The sequence below is a fragment of the Leptopilina boulardi genome, unplaced genomic scaffold (assembly GCF_019393585.1).
Source record: "Leptopilina boulardi isolate dan_hultmark-lab unplaced genomic scaffold, ZJU_Lbou_2.1 LbouV2_310, whole genome shotgun sequence".
NCBI classification, from domain to species: domain Eukaryota; kingdom Metazoa; phylum Arthropoda; class Insecta; order Hymenoptera; family Figitidae; genus Leptopilina; species Leptopilina boulardi.
In genome coordinates this window covers 6,264,448-6,279,847 of record NW_026137875.1, presented here as the reverse complement: position 1 = coordinate 6,279,847, position 15,400 = coordinate 6,264,448, and the positions used below count along the sequence as shown (strand labels likewise).

General features: G+C 25.4%; 1 protein-coding gene across 1 annotated transcript; it reads right to left on the bottom strand.

Annotated features, from left to right (window-relative positions):
- Positions 1-338: 338 nt before the first annotated feature.
- Positions 339-1,991, bottom strand: LOC127283597 (uncharacterized). Its single transcript, XM_051308579.1, has 2 exons — positions 1,888-1,991; positions 339-1,808 (listed from the first exon to the last, which is right to left on the bottom strand). Exon 2 carries the CDS (start codon positions 1,797-1,799, stop codon positions 792-794), a length of 1,008 nt encoding a protein of 335 aa, XP_051164536.1. The 5' UTR covers positions 1,800-1,808; positions 1,888-1,991; the 3' UTR covers positions 339-791.
- Positions 1,992-15,400: the final 13,409 nt, after the last annotated feature.

Sequence of the window (15,400 nt, the reverse complement as noted above, 5' to 3'; positions counted from 1 at the left end):
GGTCTGAAGTCTCTCACTAAATTTCGAGATCATTCAAACGTCATTCTTTTTGAGTTGAAATAATAACTTTTAACTTTTTAGACTTGAAATTCAAGTTTTTCAATTTATTGAAAATTTCTGATTTCTCATTTAATAAAACTACTCTAAAAATATTATGAAAACTTTGATTTTACTATGAAAAATTGAAAAAGTTTAAATATATATAAAATGCCCCACATGGGCTGTCCAGTTTTTGGAAATTTTAAAGATTACTACGAAATAAACTAAATTTTTTCAATGTCTTATTATTCATTGAATTAGTTTAATTTTTTACGATTTTTTTTATTAATATAGGTATATATTTTCATAAACTTTAATTACCAATAATACAAACAATGTTTATTTAATTCGAATGAGAAACACAGAAGTTAAATAAAATATTCAAAATGATGTTATTTGGTTAAAGAAAATTTTTATTTATCAAAACTAAATATTTCGTGGAAATTCATTATCAGTAAGGTTTATCAGTAATGGAACAAAACTGACACATTCGACAATTATTTTTAAATAATTCCATTAGCTTTTTAATTTTTATGTAGGTATAACAATTTTCAAAGTCAAAAGCCAAGCCCAAAAATGTTTGCGAAAAATGCCGTTGGTGATTAGCCTACAGCCTAAATGTAATAGTAACATTACAGTAATATTACAGCAATATTACACGTTTATTTGAAATACATAAAAATTTCAAAGTTCTTTATGATAAAACAGAAATAATATTACCATAAGGCGGACATTTTAATATTACAGTAAAATTACTTGCTACTTGGGATCTGATATTTTTCACAGTCCACATAAAATGTCGTACCAGAATCTTTTAGTTCTTTTAATTTTATCATTACTTTTTTCTGTTGCTCAAATATACTCAAATTTTCATCATTATGAGTTACATTTATTCTTAAATCAACATCAGTAACACGATATCTATTTCCTTGAATTATTTTCCAAAAAGATGGATTTTCTCCCTTTCTCCAAGTCCTATTGTTAACAATTAATTTCGTTTCTGGAAGCAGCACTGTTTCTTTTTGAATATCGTAACGTGTTATATTGTCAATATTTGCACTCAAAAATGGCTTTGAAAAATGCATTTCATAAAGTGCTGAAATCATGTTAGTTCCATTTTTTCTTATTTTCGCATATTCAGTTGCTACTTCTTCACTTGGTGCTGTTGAAGTAAATCTTGTCAATTCTTCCGTTTTATTTTCACCATAACGTTCTTCATACCATGTATTCAGTTGACTTTGTCCTCGATACAATATAGAATTATGATATTTATTTGGATCTTTGGATTGTACAATTGCTAATCTGTAGAAAGCATTCCTCATTTGTCTACCTTCATCCGTATCATCTCTTATTCTTTCAAAGCCATAATCAGTGTAATGAATAATTGAAAAGCAATCTTCAAAACTTAATACAGATGACAGATTATTACGTGTATAAATATTAATTGCTATATCATAAATTCGTTTAAAAATATAATTATTATCCCAAAATTTTTGTCTGCCATTCATACTGTAAGAATACCAAATTCCATGATGAGTTTCGTTCATCGCCTGTAATCTATATGGGCAATTGTTATAAAAATTTTCTGTGTGCGTTAAGTCGTAAAACAATTCTGGCTCAACCATTCCTAAAGCAGTGAGACGTGCAATTTCTTCATCCCTCAATTTTTGTTCCTCATTTAATACAGAAGCATTGCTACAGAAGCACAACGTAATAAGAAGAATAATTTCCAAAAGAATTACATTATTTAATACAGCCATGATTGGAATCTAAAAAATTGTATTAAAATTATTGCGCCATTTTAATAAGTACAAAAATTATAATAAAGAAGAATAAAATAAATCTTACCTTTTCCAAAAGCAACGTTATAAAATTACTTGTGATGAATTTTGACCTATTTTATATGATTTCTGTATTATATATATATACACATAAGTGTAATTCCTTATTATTCTACAATGATAATAATATTCGCTTAAATAAATATAATTCACTTGAGTTAATATTAATATTTCAACATTTCAGTTAAAATTACCATGAAATATAATTATTCTATTATGTATGAGGTATTCCACATGACAAATTAGACACCAGTTTGAATTTACTTTTCCGATTTTTTTGAAACTTTTTTTTTCTTTTACAAGAATCATTAATACCTAAAATCTGACACAAGGATTTCCGAATATATTCACAACATTTTATTTTTTACAATTTTTTCAAAATTAAAAAAAAAAAATTTTTTCAAAATATTTTTTTCTTTGTAAATTTAATTTTGTTTAGTTTAAAAAAACTTATTTCTTGCATTAAAACGAGTCGATTAGCCTATATAAAGTTCATATTTTACTGAAATCTATAGATTAAATAATTTTTTGAATTTTTGAAAATAATCGTTTTTGGTATATTTTTTTGAAATAACTTTTTCTAATATAAAATTTTTAATTAATTCTTGTCAAAATTGTATTTCTGTCATAAAAACGAATCGATTGATGTATACAAAGTTTACATTTTACTAATATTTATAAAATTGATTGCTATTTTAGTTGTAATCCTTCTTTTAATCTTGAATATGTATGAGTGTATCATGATGAGAAAGCTACATGCGGTCATGAAATGAACACCTATTTTTTTTTTATTTTTTAATGCTCATAACTTCCTTAAAAAATGCATAAAATTTTATCAGTTTTTTTTATTATTTGTTTTTACGTGAACTTTTAGAAAATTAAAGAAAAATAAAATAAAAGTTTTAAAGCTAAGTAAAAATTTTTTTTCATAAATCATATAAAGAAATAAAGAATACGAAATTTTTACATTTTGATACTTTCAATAACACGTCTTTAATCGAGGAATAGACGCAACATGTGCTGCATAATAAAATAAAAAAAAAAAAAAAGAAGGAAAACATTCGTCCACAATGCTCCGCTTTTAGTGTCAATGACATATGTCTCTGGGCACCATAGGAACTGACAATAAACTAACTGCAAACTTAGCGGCTGACACAAAAACGAATCTACCTTCATTTGATATTACATATTATACAGAAAAGACAAATTTTTGTACTTTAAAAGATATTTTTCTTCTTGTAATGATATTACACAAGAATCAAGTATATAATCCCATTTTTTTTCCACATTTATGTGTGTATAGATAACTATACACAAACATAAAATGGCATCAATCATTTGAGGAATTTCACCATGGAATACGAGGGGTAGATTACCCCATCGTCTTAAAGTGCGATGAAGTAGAATATAACACACGTTATTCAGGCGCTACATTGGGGAAAAATATATATATATATATTTCTTGAATTCATTCAAGTCAGCATATTATTTCAACGTTGAAAATTAAATTGAAAATTATTTAAAAAACAAAAACTATACAATAATATATATATATATATATATATATAAATTGACATATTAATAAAAATTTTCTTTCTTAAATCTTTTGAGAAGCATTCATTGGAAAAAATTTAAAGAACAAAAATTAACAAAATAAAAAAAAATATAACTGTGAGCATAGTTTTATTGTGTATACAGTATTAAATTTCGAAATAATCTTATATTATATGTAGTGCGTGCGTTCTCCAGCGAGAGAGAATATAAAGTCACTCTGGTCATGCTGACAACAGAATTTCAGACCTTTACCTTGATGGAATCCGATGCCAGTTCCTTATATCTTTATGGTCGCGGCTTTAAAAACATATGAACTTTTTGAGAAGCAAAAAAAAAAACAAAATTCCCTCTAAATTTTTGAAGCTACAATTTTATAATTTTGTTACACTGAAAAAAATGTATTTTATTCAAATAATTGCAATTACTTTACTAAATATTATCAAATAAAAATATATATTTACTTGAAACGAAATAATTTTTATTTAAATTAAATAAATTGTATTTATAGATCAATAATTTCTCTATTTCATGCAAGTACCATTTAATTAACTCAAATAAAAATAATAATTATTTAATACAAATTAATATTTATTTGATAATAGTTAAGTATAATCGATTATTTAAATCAAATAAATATTTTTTCATTGTACAAAGAATTCTGTTAAATTAAAATTCTTTTAAATAAAAAGTCATGTAATAAAACTGACTGTAGAAATTAAAATTTTGCGAAACAACAATTCAGTAGTTAAAAATTTTATTATGTTATGTAAAATAGAAAAAGAAAAAGTAAATTCAAGAAAATCATAATTATAGACTATTGAAAAAATTTTTTTTAAATATTCTTTCTGTAAACGACAATAAAAAAAAAAAATTTTATTAAAGATAATACTGTAAAATTTGTAATTTTCTGTCTATAGTATATTCTTGAGTCCAAAAATCGTTGTTTGATTATTACGTCTGTTTACAGTCTTATTGTCTGTGCGTTAAGCATATATAAAAACTTGTTGACGCGATAACTCAAAAAAGTTATATTGAATCGATTTCTATATTTTATATAGCATTATACTAAATCAAGTTAGAGAAAAAATAAAGGCATTTAAGTTAGCCAGAGAAATTTTTATTATATTTTTATTTTTTATTAAATTACACTTGCAATTAGTCATTTTCGACTAAGTATTAGTCAAAATGATTACGTTTGATGAACGAATCGGCGCAGTTTTTGCTATTATATAATTATTATTTATTTTATATAATTTTTTCAAAACATTTTTGATTTTAATAAAAATTAATTTATCGCAAAACAAATATATGTAGTTCATGATAATATTGATGAAATAGAAAACATTGCACAACTATATTGATTGAACAAAACGTAAAACGCAAAAGAGTATATATGCTTTTGATGTAAATATATCTATACAATGTATGTATTAGTTATATTTTGTGTATTGTTGCCATACAATAGGGCCATAATCTAATCCGACAATAATTATTATATCTTGATATATTCATTGTTTAGTTTATTCTAAGCATTACTTATTTTTAAGGAAATCAAAATCCTTTGTAATGCCTTTAGAAAATCTTACTTATTTTACCGTTTTCAATTTTAACCCTAAAAAGGGTTTATTTTGCAATTTTAAAAAATTTCTTTCGAATTTATTTGATATACACCTGATGCGAAATTCCTTAAGTCATCCAATTGACAAAATGTATATATAGGTATCTTTCTAAATCAGAATTAGTAAAAATGTTTACTAATTTAAATTATAGTGACTCACTTTTTGCTTTAGAATTAGTTAAATTTTACTAATTGTTAGTAAAAGTTACTAATAATTAGTAAAATTTTAATAATTGAGAAGCAAAAAGTGAGTTACTAATTCAAATTAGTAAACTTTTTTACTACTTCAAGATTTAAAGAGTAAGCATTGCATTTTTTGAAAAATCATAACTATTGTATAACAGGGTGAAAAAAAAATTTGACCTATATGATTTCGAAAGGTTTTTCCTGCTCTTTCGAATGGTGCAAAATTTAAAAAAAAAAAATATTTAAAATTTTACCCCTTTTTTTGAAAATTAAAAATATTTTCGACTTTTTTTTAAATAAAGGACCCTTTTTTTCACCCTCAAAATGAAGCTTAAGATGTATACATTCAATACCAAAAAAAAAAAAATAAAATCTCAGGGTCAATCCATTATATTTCGAATGAAGTCGTCGCTGACTAATTTTTAAAAATAATTATAATACTTTGCAGGAATGATTTTGAAGTTATCTAGATCACGAAATGAAAAGAATTTTATTAAAATTTTAATTATTTATTGCAAAATATGAATTTAAAGTATATGAGGTGCTGAAAACTGTCAATTTTTTAGCCATTAGAAAATATGCAAAAATACGTAGAATTTACCATAAAAATAAAAATTTTTTTTTGTAATTTACTAAGAATGAATAAATTTATCATTATCAATTGATATAATTATTTAAATATGTGAAAATTATATAAAATATGATTTTCAAGTTCGCCTGTCAAATAACCTAAATTTGCAAATTTCATCTATTAAATGTGAGAAAGAGAAGTCATTAAATTAAAAAAAACTTTACCAAATATAAAGTACCTGTGACTAACTTTTAGTTTTTCTTAGCACTTTTTTCCTTTTTTCTTCATAAATGTGAAATAAAAAGCAATAAAAATTGGCACTTTGCTTATTTTCACTATTTTCAAATGTAAATAACTTTCTTGGAGAAAACTGAAAAATTACAAAACTTGGGCAATATCTAATTGATCACTAAATACACACACTGGAAAAAAATTCGCTTTGGTCCCGAAGATACTTTTTGAGATAATTATGTTTAAATTTTTCACAATTTTTATCAGGTTAATGCATGTGATTTTTATAAAATTGAAGTTAGTTCAAAATGTTTAACCAATAAAACCTAACTTCGTCCTTAAAAAACTACATGTATTAACCTGATAAAAATTGTGAAAAGTTTAAACTTAATTATCTCAAAAAGTATCTTCGGGACCAAAGCGAATTTTTTTCCAGTGTGTGTATTTAGTGATCAATTAGATATTGCCCAAGTTTTGTAATTTTTCAGTTTTCTCCAAGAAAGTTATTTACATTTGAAAATAGTGAAAATAAGCAAAGTGCCAATTTTTATTGCTTTTTATTTCACATTTATGAAGAAAAAAGGAAAAAAGTGCTAAGAAAAACTAAAAGTTAGTCACAGGTACTTTATATTTGGTAAGGTTTTTTTCAATTTAATGACTTCTCTTTCTCACATTTAATAGATGAAATTTGCAAATTTAGGTTATTTGACAGGCGAACTTGAAAATCATATTTTATATATTATTTCACATATTTAAATAATTACATCAATTGATAATGATAAATTTATTCATTCTTAGTAAATTACAACAATTTTTAGGGTTCCGTACTCGGTTCGGAACCCTATTAATATCGGTTTTTTTGAAATCGTGTACCCCCCCCCTAGCGGCCACATAAATTTATCTGGAGGGCTGAAAATTAGTACACATATGTATTTTCGCGTGTAGATTACAGGAAAATTATAGCGAACTTGATTGGAATTGATTAACATAGCGTTGTCAAGGAAAAACCATGAATTTTTACGAAAAATGCCTAAAAATGACTATGTACCCCCCCCCCCCTAGCGGCCACATCTTTTGACATAAAGAGCTCAAATTTGACACACTTACGTATTTTTACGTGAAAATTACAGGAAAATTATAGCGAACTTGATTCGGATCAATTTACATAGCGTTGTCAAGGAAAAATCAAAAATTTCGAAAAAAATTATTTATTCTCCCTAGCGCACACAATATTCAACCCAGACAGATCATATTTAGTATACAAATGTATTTTTACGGGAAAAATACAGGGGAAAAAAAGCGGTCACGATTAGAGTTGATGATTAACTTTTTATCAAGTTTTTCAAGAAAAAATGACAATTTTAGGAAAAAAATGTATTTTTCCACCAAAAACGAACAAAATTTTATTTAAAGCAAATTAAATTTATATATTTTAACGTATTTTTACGTGTAGATTACAAAAAAAATATAGCGAGCATGATTGGAGTTGATTATCATAGCGTTGTCAAGGAAAAACCATGAATTTTTACGAAAAATACCTAAAAATGAGTATGTACCCCCCCCCCCCCTAGCGGCCACATCTTTTGACATAAAGAGCTCAAATTTGACACACTTACGTATTTTTACGTGAAAATTACAGGAAAATTATAGCGAACTTGATTCGGAATAATTTACATAGCGTTGTCAAGGAAAAATCAAAAATTTCGAAAAAAATGATTTATTCTCCCTAGCGCACACAATATTCAATCCAGACTGTTCATACTTGCTGTAAAACTCAATTTTTGCGTGAAAAATACAGGGAAAAAATGTAAGCGCGATTGGAGTTGATGATCAATTTTTATCAAATTTTTGAAGAAAAATGATAAATTTCAGAAAAAAATGTATTTTTCCGCAAAAAACGAAAAAAGTTTTTCTACAGTGATTCAAATTTATATATTTTGCCGTATTTTTACGTGTAGATTACAAAAAAAATATAGCGAGGATGATTGGAGTTGATTTTTCAGGAATTAATAAACAAATTTTATTTTTTAGATAACTTTCGATTTTTCCTTGACAAGCAGCTACTAGCCTTATATCAATATCTTAAGTTTTATCTCTTTTTGACTTAGAAAGATAAAATTTAATATTCAATATATTTTTAAAATGTAAATACAATAAAAATATTGCGAGTTGAAATAAAATTATGTTTCTTATATTTTTTTAGTAAAATATTTTTTAAAAATAAAATCGGACAAGTGCGAGTTACACTCGCACTGAAATCGAGGGTTCCGTACTCGAAGCGAACTTATTTGGTATAAAAACAAATGTTTAAAAAATATGTGTTGTATGACAACTAATATAAGTGATACAAAAAGGAACAATTTTGTAAAATTCAAGAAAATTGTTCCTTTTTGTATCACTTATATTAGATGTCATACAACACATATTTTTTAAACATTTGTTTTTATACCAAATAAGTTCGCTTCGAGTACGGAACCCTCGATTTCAGTGCGAGTGTAACTCGCACTTGTCCGATTTTTTTTTTTATTTTTATGGTAAATTCTGTTTTTTTTTGCATATTTTCTAATGGCTAAAAAATTGACAGTTTTCAGCACCTCATAAACTTTAAATTCATATTTTGCAATAAATAATTAAAATTTTAATAAAATTGTTTTCATTTCGTGATCTTGATAACTTCAAAATCATTCCTGCAAAGTATTATAATTTTTAAAAATTAGTCAGCGACGACTTCAGTCGAAATATAATGGATTGACCCCTCATTTTTTTGTTTCTGAAATATTAATTAAATAATGTTAATAAAAAATGAAATATTTTACAAAAACAAATAAAGTTACCCTACATGAAGTATTTTGGATAAGAATATTGTTAATAAACAATTGCATAGGCCTCGTTGAATGCGGAATTACGTTAAATTTCAATTGGTAAGTTTAGAATTACGGTAACTTTATTTGTTTGAAAAATATTTCATTTTTTATTAACATTAATTAATTAATATCTCGAAAACAAAAAAACGACATTTTAGTTTTTTTTTGGTATTGAAAGTATATATATATATGAGAGATTCTTTTTCAATCGCCCCAGCCCAAAAAGTCAATGTTCTGGGATTGGCTTCATACTTTGGTAAATTGTTGTCCTATATGATAGTAATAAATCCCTAAAATATAAATTAATTAAAAAAATATTTGTAGAAAGTAGAGGGGGTTGAAGTTTTGACGTTAAGGGTAACATTGTCATTTTCAAATCCGTTTAACTATGACAAAAGTTAATGGATTTTAATTTATCTATAATGAATTTTATTGCATTTTTCACGTACTTTTCAAAAATGTATATGAAATTTAAAAAAAAAAAATTTTAACCCCTTTTTTGTCAAAATCAACCCTTATTTTTAGATTTTCACCCCTTTGGTTATTTTTTTTTTTTTTTTTTTATTTTCATTGGAAAGCTGAGGTTTTTTCCGATGAGCTATGTAAATATGAAAATGGGACAACAATAATTTTGTGAGTAACAGAATATTAAAGTAGGCGGTGCCGATAAGGGGTGTACCTGGAGATCATCTTTGAGGATTTAGATAGGCACCGCCTAATTTAATATTATGTTTCTCACAAAATTATTGTTGTCCCATTTTCATATTTACATAGCTCATGGGAAAAAACCTCAGCTTTCCAATGAATATAAAAAAAAAACAAAAAAAAATTCCCGAAGGGGTGAAAATCGAAAAATAAGGGTTGATTTTGAAAAAAAAGGGGTCAAAATTTTTTTTTTTTAAATTTTGTATACATTTTTGAAAAGTACGTGAAAAATGCAATAAAATTCATTATAGATAAATTAAAATCCATTAACTTTTGTCATAGTTATACAGATTTGAAAATGACAATGTTACCCTTAACGGCACCCTTATCGGCACCGCCTACTTTAATATTCTGTTTCTCACAAAATTATTGTTGTCCCATTTTCATATTTACATAGCTCATCGGAAAAAACCTCAGCTTTCCAATGAAAATAAAAAAAAAAAAAAAAAAATACCCGAAGGGGTGAAAATCGAAAAATAAGGGTTGATTTTGACAAAAAAGGGGTTAAAATTTTTTTTTTTTAAATTTCATATACATTTTTGAAAAGTACGTGAAAAATGCAATAAAATTCATTATAGATAAATTAAAATCCATTAACTTTTGTCATAGTTAAACGGATTTGAAAATGACAATGTTACCCTTAACGTCAAAACTTCAACCCCCTCTACTTTCTACAAATATTTTTTTAATTAGTTTATATTTTAGGGATTTATTACTATCATATAGGACAACAATTTACCAAAGTATGAAGCCAATCCCAGAACATTGACTTTTTGGGCTGGGGCGATTGAAAAAGAATCTCTCATATATATCTTAAGATTCATTTTTAGGGTAAAAAAAAGCCCTTTAAAAAAAAGGTAAAAATATTTTTGATTTTCAAAAAGGGGTTAATTTTGAATTTTTAAAAAAAAATTTGCACCATTCAATAGAGCAGGAAAAAACTTTTCGTAATCATATAGGTCAACATTTTTTTCACCCTTTATTATTAAATAATAAAATATTAATATTTAATTAATATTAAATTTTTTTAAATAAAGTCACAAATAAAACCATAATTAATCCATAATTCACTGCTTGTGAAACGGGCCAAATGCATGTACACGTCATTTGCACGTCATATATAGTATATATAACTCTCTAAATCAGAGTCAGTGAAAATTTTACTGATTTTTCGCAATGATTCATTTCTCACGATTTTAACTATATAAATTGAAATTTAATTTGAAAATCATACCAAAAATTAATCAATTCTCATATGATTGATGAAAATAACTATATAGTTTCTGTATAAAATTATACACCTCGTAACGTATATACACGCCAACATAAATACAACATATGGTATACGTAATACAACCGTACAGGAAAAAAAATGTTCTATTTTAAGCTCCAAACACCATCTTAAAAATATTTCATTAGGCCAAATATCGACTCATTTTTAATGTGCGTGGTTAATACAATATTTTATAATACAGAATTTCTCTCCAAAATATTGAATTACCTTTGTTTTGTGCAACTTAATCTTCGACCTTAATGTACAATAATAATTATAAATGTTATCTAAGATTGTTTATATCGTTATAAGAAAATCTATTTTTTGTTAATTCGTTTATTTATATTATATCGAAATAAATGAAAATAATTTTTAAATAAAATCATAAATAAGAAAAATAAAATTGTAAAAGCAATATAATATTTTCGATGAAATTTCATTCGTCATCAATAGCGTCACCATCAGGAAATTGATGAATCAACATTGACATATATGAAATATGTCGTGATATACTTATATATACGCGTTATAAAAAATAACATTTTTTTAACGTTTCTCTGTTTAAGAATATTTTTTTTTTCTTTTGAATCATCGTTTATATTTTTAACTTTTGTATTATTTTATATTATATATGTGAATATTACGTTTTTAGTAATATACATCATAAAAAATATAAATAGAATCATTTATTAATATTATATTTCAGTTATCAATGAAATAAAGAATCTTCTTTAAATAAAAAAATATTTGTAAAATAATTTTTTTAGCCTGCATAAATAATTGTCGAAAATAATTGTAATTTTTTGAAAAAATTATTTTACAATTATTATTACTTGATTGAGAAACTGCGAGTATTTATAATAAATAATATTTTTTACTCATTAATAAAATTAATTAATTATTAAAGTTTAAATTTTCTAAGCCCACTTTTTCATCTTTATGCCCCTCTAGGAAATATCTCAGCTGTCGTTAAAAAAACCCATGTATCTTTCACACAAAAAAAAGTGAAATTTATTTTCCATTTTCATTTGTTCCAAAAATTTTTGTTTAAAAATGCATTTTACCAATTTAAAGGGCGTCAAAATAGCTATCGAAAGTATGATATTGAAAAAATTTGCAAAAGAAAAAAATATAATTAAACCAATGGTAAGAAAAAACTATTACCCCCTCCCTCCACAGTAAATATTGATCTAAATGGAAAAATTACCACCCAGATAAAGCATCATTTTTCAAGAAGTTTGTAGCAAGTTTTGGGCATATGCCAAAATGTCGTTTAGTGTCAAGTTTGCCGTGCAATCTTGCAAGAGGTTTGCCATGCAAACTTTCAGGAAAATTGTCATGTAAACTTGCAGTAAGTTCTCACGGTAAACTTGCTGAAAGTTCTCTCGGTAAACTTGCACAAATGTATTGAAAGTTATAGACAAGTTTAACTAAATACCCAAGCAGCACGGTATATCCCCTGAATATCCCTTGAATACCACCGTGGAATATTCCCATGATCTTCCAGGAAAATCAAAATGTCCGCATCATGGGAATATTCCACAGTGACATTCAGGGTACACGGAAAAAAAATTTCTGTAGAATTAACAGAAACTCCTGCGCCATCTACTGATGTTTCTCCAAATAGAGAAATATGTAGAATCATTGGCATTAAAATCTGTTAATTCTACAAGTTTGAGCTACAGTTCTTAAAAACTGTTGAGTGACCAAATTATGTATACTATATATGGGGATAATATATATTTGGTAGAGTATTTCTTATAGGTTATATTCTCCTCCGAATACATTAAATTCGCGGAACATTATTGTATAAATTAGTATAACTTCTATGTAAATAAATTCATCCTTCAATAATTTTCTAACAAAAAAAATGAGGAGCAAGTTTTCAAAACTTATGATAAATCCACTTTTTCTTATGTCGAGAAATTGAAACAAACGACTTTTCTCACTTAATCACTACAGTTAATTTTAAAATAAAAAATTTGTAATAATTTATTTCTATAATAATAATGTTTATATACTTAAGACGTTTCCTTTTTAATTAAACTTTCTTGCCGACACTATGATAATAATAAAAACACTAAATTCGCCTTAACCTCTCGCACTCAATCGTACTCAGCCTTAGTCGAATCACTGCATTGTTTTCGCGCATGCGTTAAATCCTTACAGAAAATATCTGTAGAAGTAACAGATTTAGGAACATGTAAAATCTCTAAATCGATGTTAAAGAATTACCAGAAAAATTTTTTCCGTGTATATTCCAGTGCCATTGAGGGTAATATTAAAGGAATATTCCAGTGATATTGAGGGAATATATTCCACGGTTATATTGAATTTTTTTTAAGTGTTGAAATAATAGAAACACATTTTAAAAAAAAATTCAATGTAACCGAGGAATATTCCCTCAATATCACTGGAATATTTCCACAATATCACCTGAATCTCCCCTTAATGTCACTGGAATATTCCATGAATGTCACCGAGGAATATTCCCTTAATGTCACTGGAATATACCCTGAATGTCACTATGGAATATTCCCATGATGCGGACATTTTGATTTTCCTAGAAGATCATGAGAATATTCCACTGTGGTATTCAACGGATATTCAGGGAATATACCGTGCTGCTTGGGTATTATTAATTGTATATATAATAAAAAGTTAAAAAAAACAATACTACATTATTTCATATTTTGAGAACAATTTTATTCAATAAACTTTTATATGAACAGTACAAATTTTTAAAAAATAAAACAAGTATTATGAAACGTGAATTGAAAAATTTCAGCAAGTTATTTACCATGAGAACTTTCTGCAAGTTTCCATGACAATTTTTCTGAAAGTTTGCAGAGAAATTTTCCTGTAAGTTTGCACGGCAAACTTGACACCAAACGATATTTTGGCATATGCCCAAAACTTGCTACAAACTTCCTGAAAAATGATGTGTTATCTGGGCATCCAATAAAACTACAAAATTACCTAAGTTTAAGCACGGTGGGAGGAAATTTTTTTTTTTACTTTGATCACTTCACCTGATATCCTCCAAAATATATGTCATAGATTTGATTTTAACGATAAAAAAATACACATAGATAAGAGACGCGCATGAATAAGCTCTAAAATTAATTTGTTAGAATTTTCATTTGACAGAATTTTATTGCCTATAGAATTTGCTTATAGCCGAATTTTTAGTTTTTCGAATTATTATTTAACAGAAATTACATTTAATCGAATTTCTATGTTACAGAATTACAGAATTTTATAGACCCACTTCACTTTTTCGTATTTAAAAATATAATTTTTCATTAAAAAGTTTGTCAATAAAAATATGAGTAATTTTATTTTTAACTATTTTAATCACTTAAAAGTTCTTTTTTTTACATCACTGATTTTTTGTTAATTAAAAACGCAATTTTCGCGCATTTCTGGCAATTTTTACTCCAGAAATAGTAAAATTTACTCCTGAAATAGTAAGAATTATTCCGAAAATAGTAAATTTGACTATTTTTGGAGTAAAAATTGCCAGAAATGCACAGAAACTGCGGACAATTCCGGTTATATACTTTTAAAGTAGTAAACGTTACTTTATTCGTTTTTCAATTTTTCTCCGTGTATCCAAATTTTGATAAGCAATATTAAAATTTTTAATTAAAATATTTAATTAAATTTAGTTTTATAAATTTATTTCATTAAAAATAAAAATTTTTTAAAAACATTTGAAAAAATTACGATGGCAGAGAATATAATTTCAATGCGAGTAATGTAAGTTATTGATTATAAAAATATGAAAACTGCAATGTGTCTGAACTGAAAGAAAAATTATCAAAAATTTTAAATTATAATTTTTTAAATATTTTTCTTTGCATTAAAAATCAATTTTTTAAGTTTGAGGTTATGTTACTGTCACCATTCTCCTTAAAATATATACAATTTCAAACTGTTAAGACTTAAGAATGATGGACGCCCTAACTTAACCTCAAAACAGAAAAATTGTTTTTAACGCAAACAAAACTTTGTTAAAGAATTAATTTCAAATAATTTTAGAAGATTTAATTATATATACTTTTCGAAAAAATTATGATGAGTTAAAATCTTTTGTTAAATTTTTTTTTTAACCTTTTTAATATTTTGATTTTTTTCTTTCACAACAGACAAAAATCGCATAATTGTTAAAAACAATAATATTTTATCCATGTGAAACAATACCTATACAATCGTATACTTTTTTCAGTTATTAAAAAATTATTTAATAAATAAAATGTTTGTTTTATAATTTTTTAATAATTAACATACTTTTAACGATCTCTCTAAATCTGAATTAGTTAAAAATAACTAATTAATAGTAGAATCTTACTAATTCAAAAAGCAAAAAGTGAGTCACTAATAATTAGTAAAAACTTACTAATTCAAATAGTTATTTTGGTTTAACTAATTCAATTAGTAACTTTTTAATGCGGCTCCCGGGGGCGCAAATTACTAATTGATTAGTTAAAACTACTAATTGTTTACTAATTCATT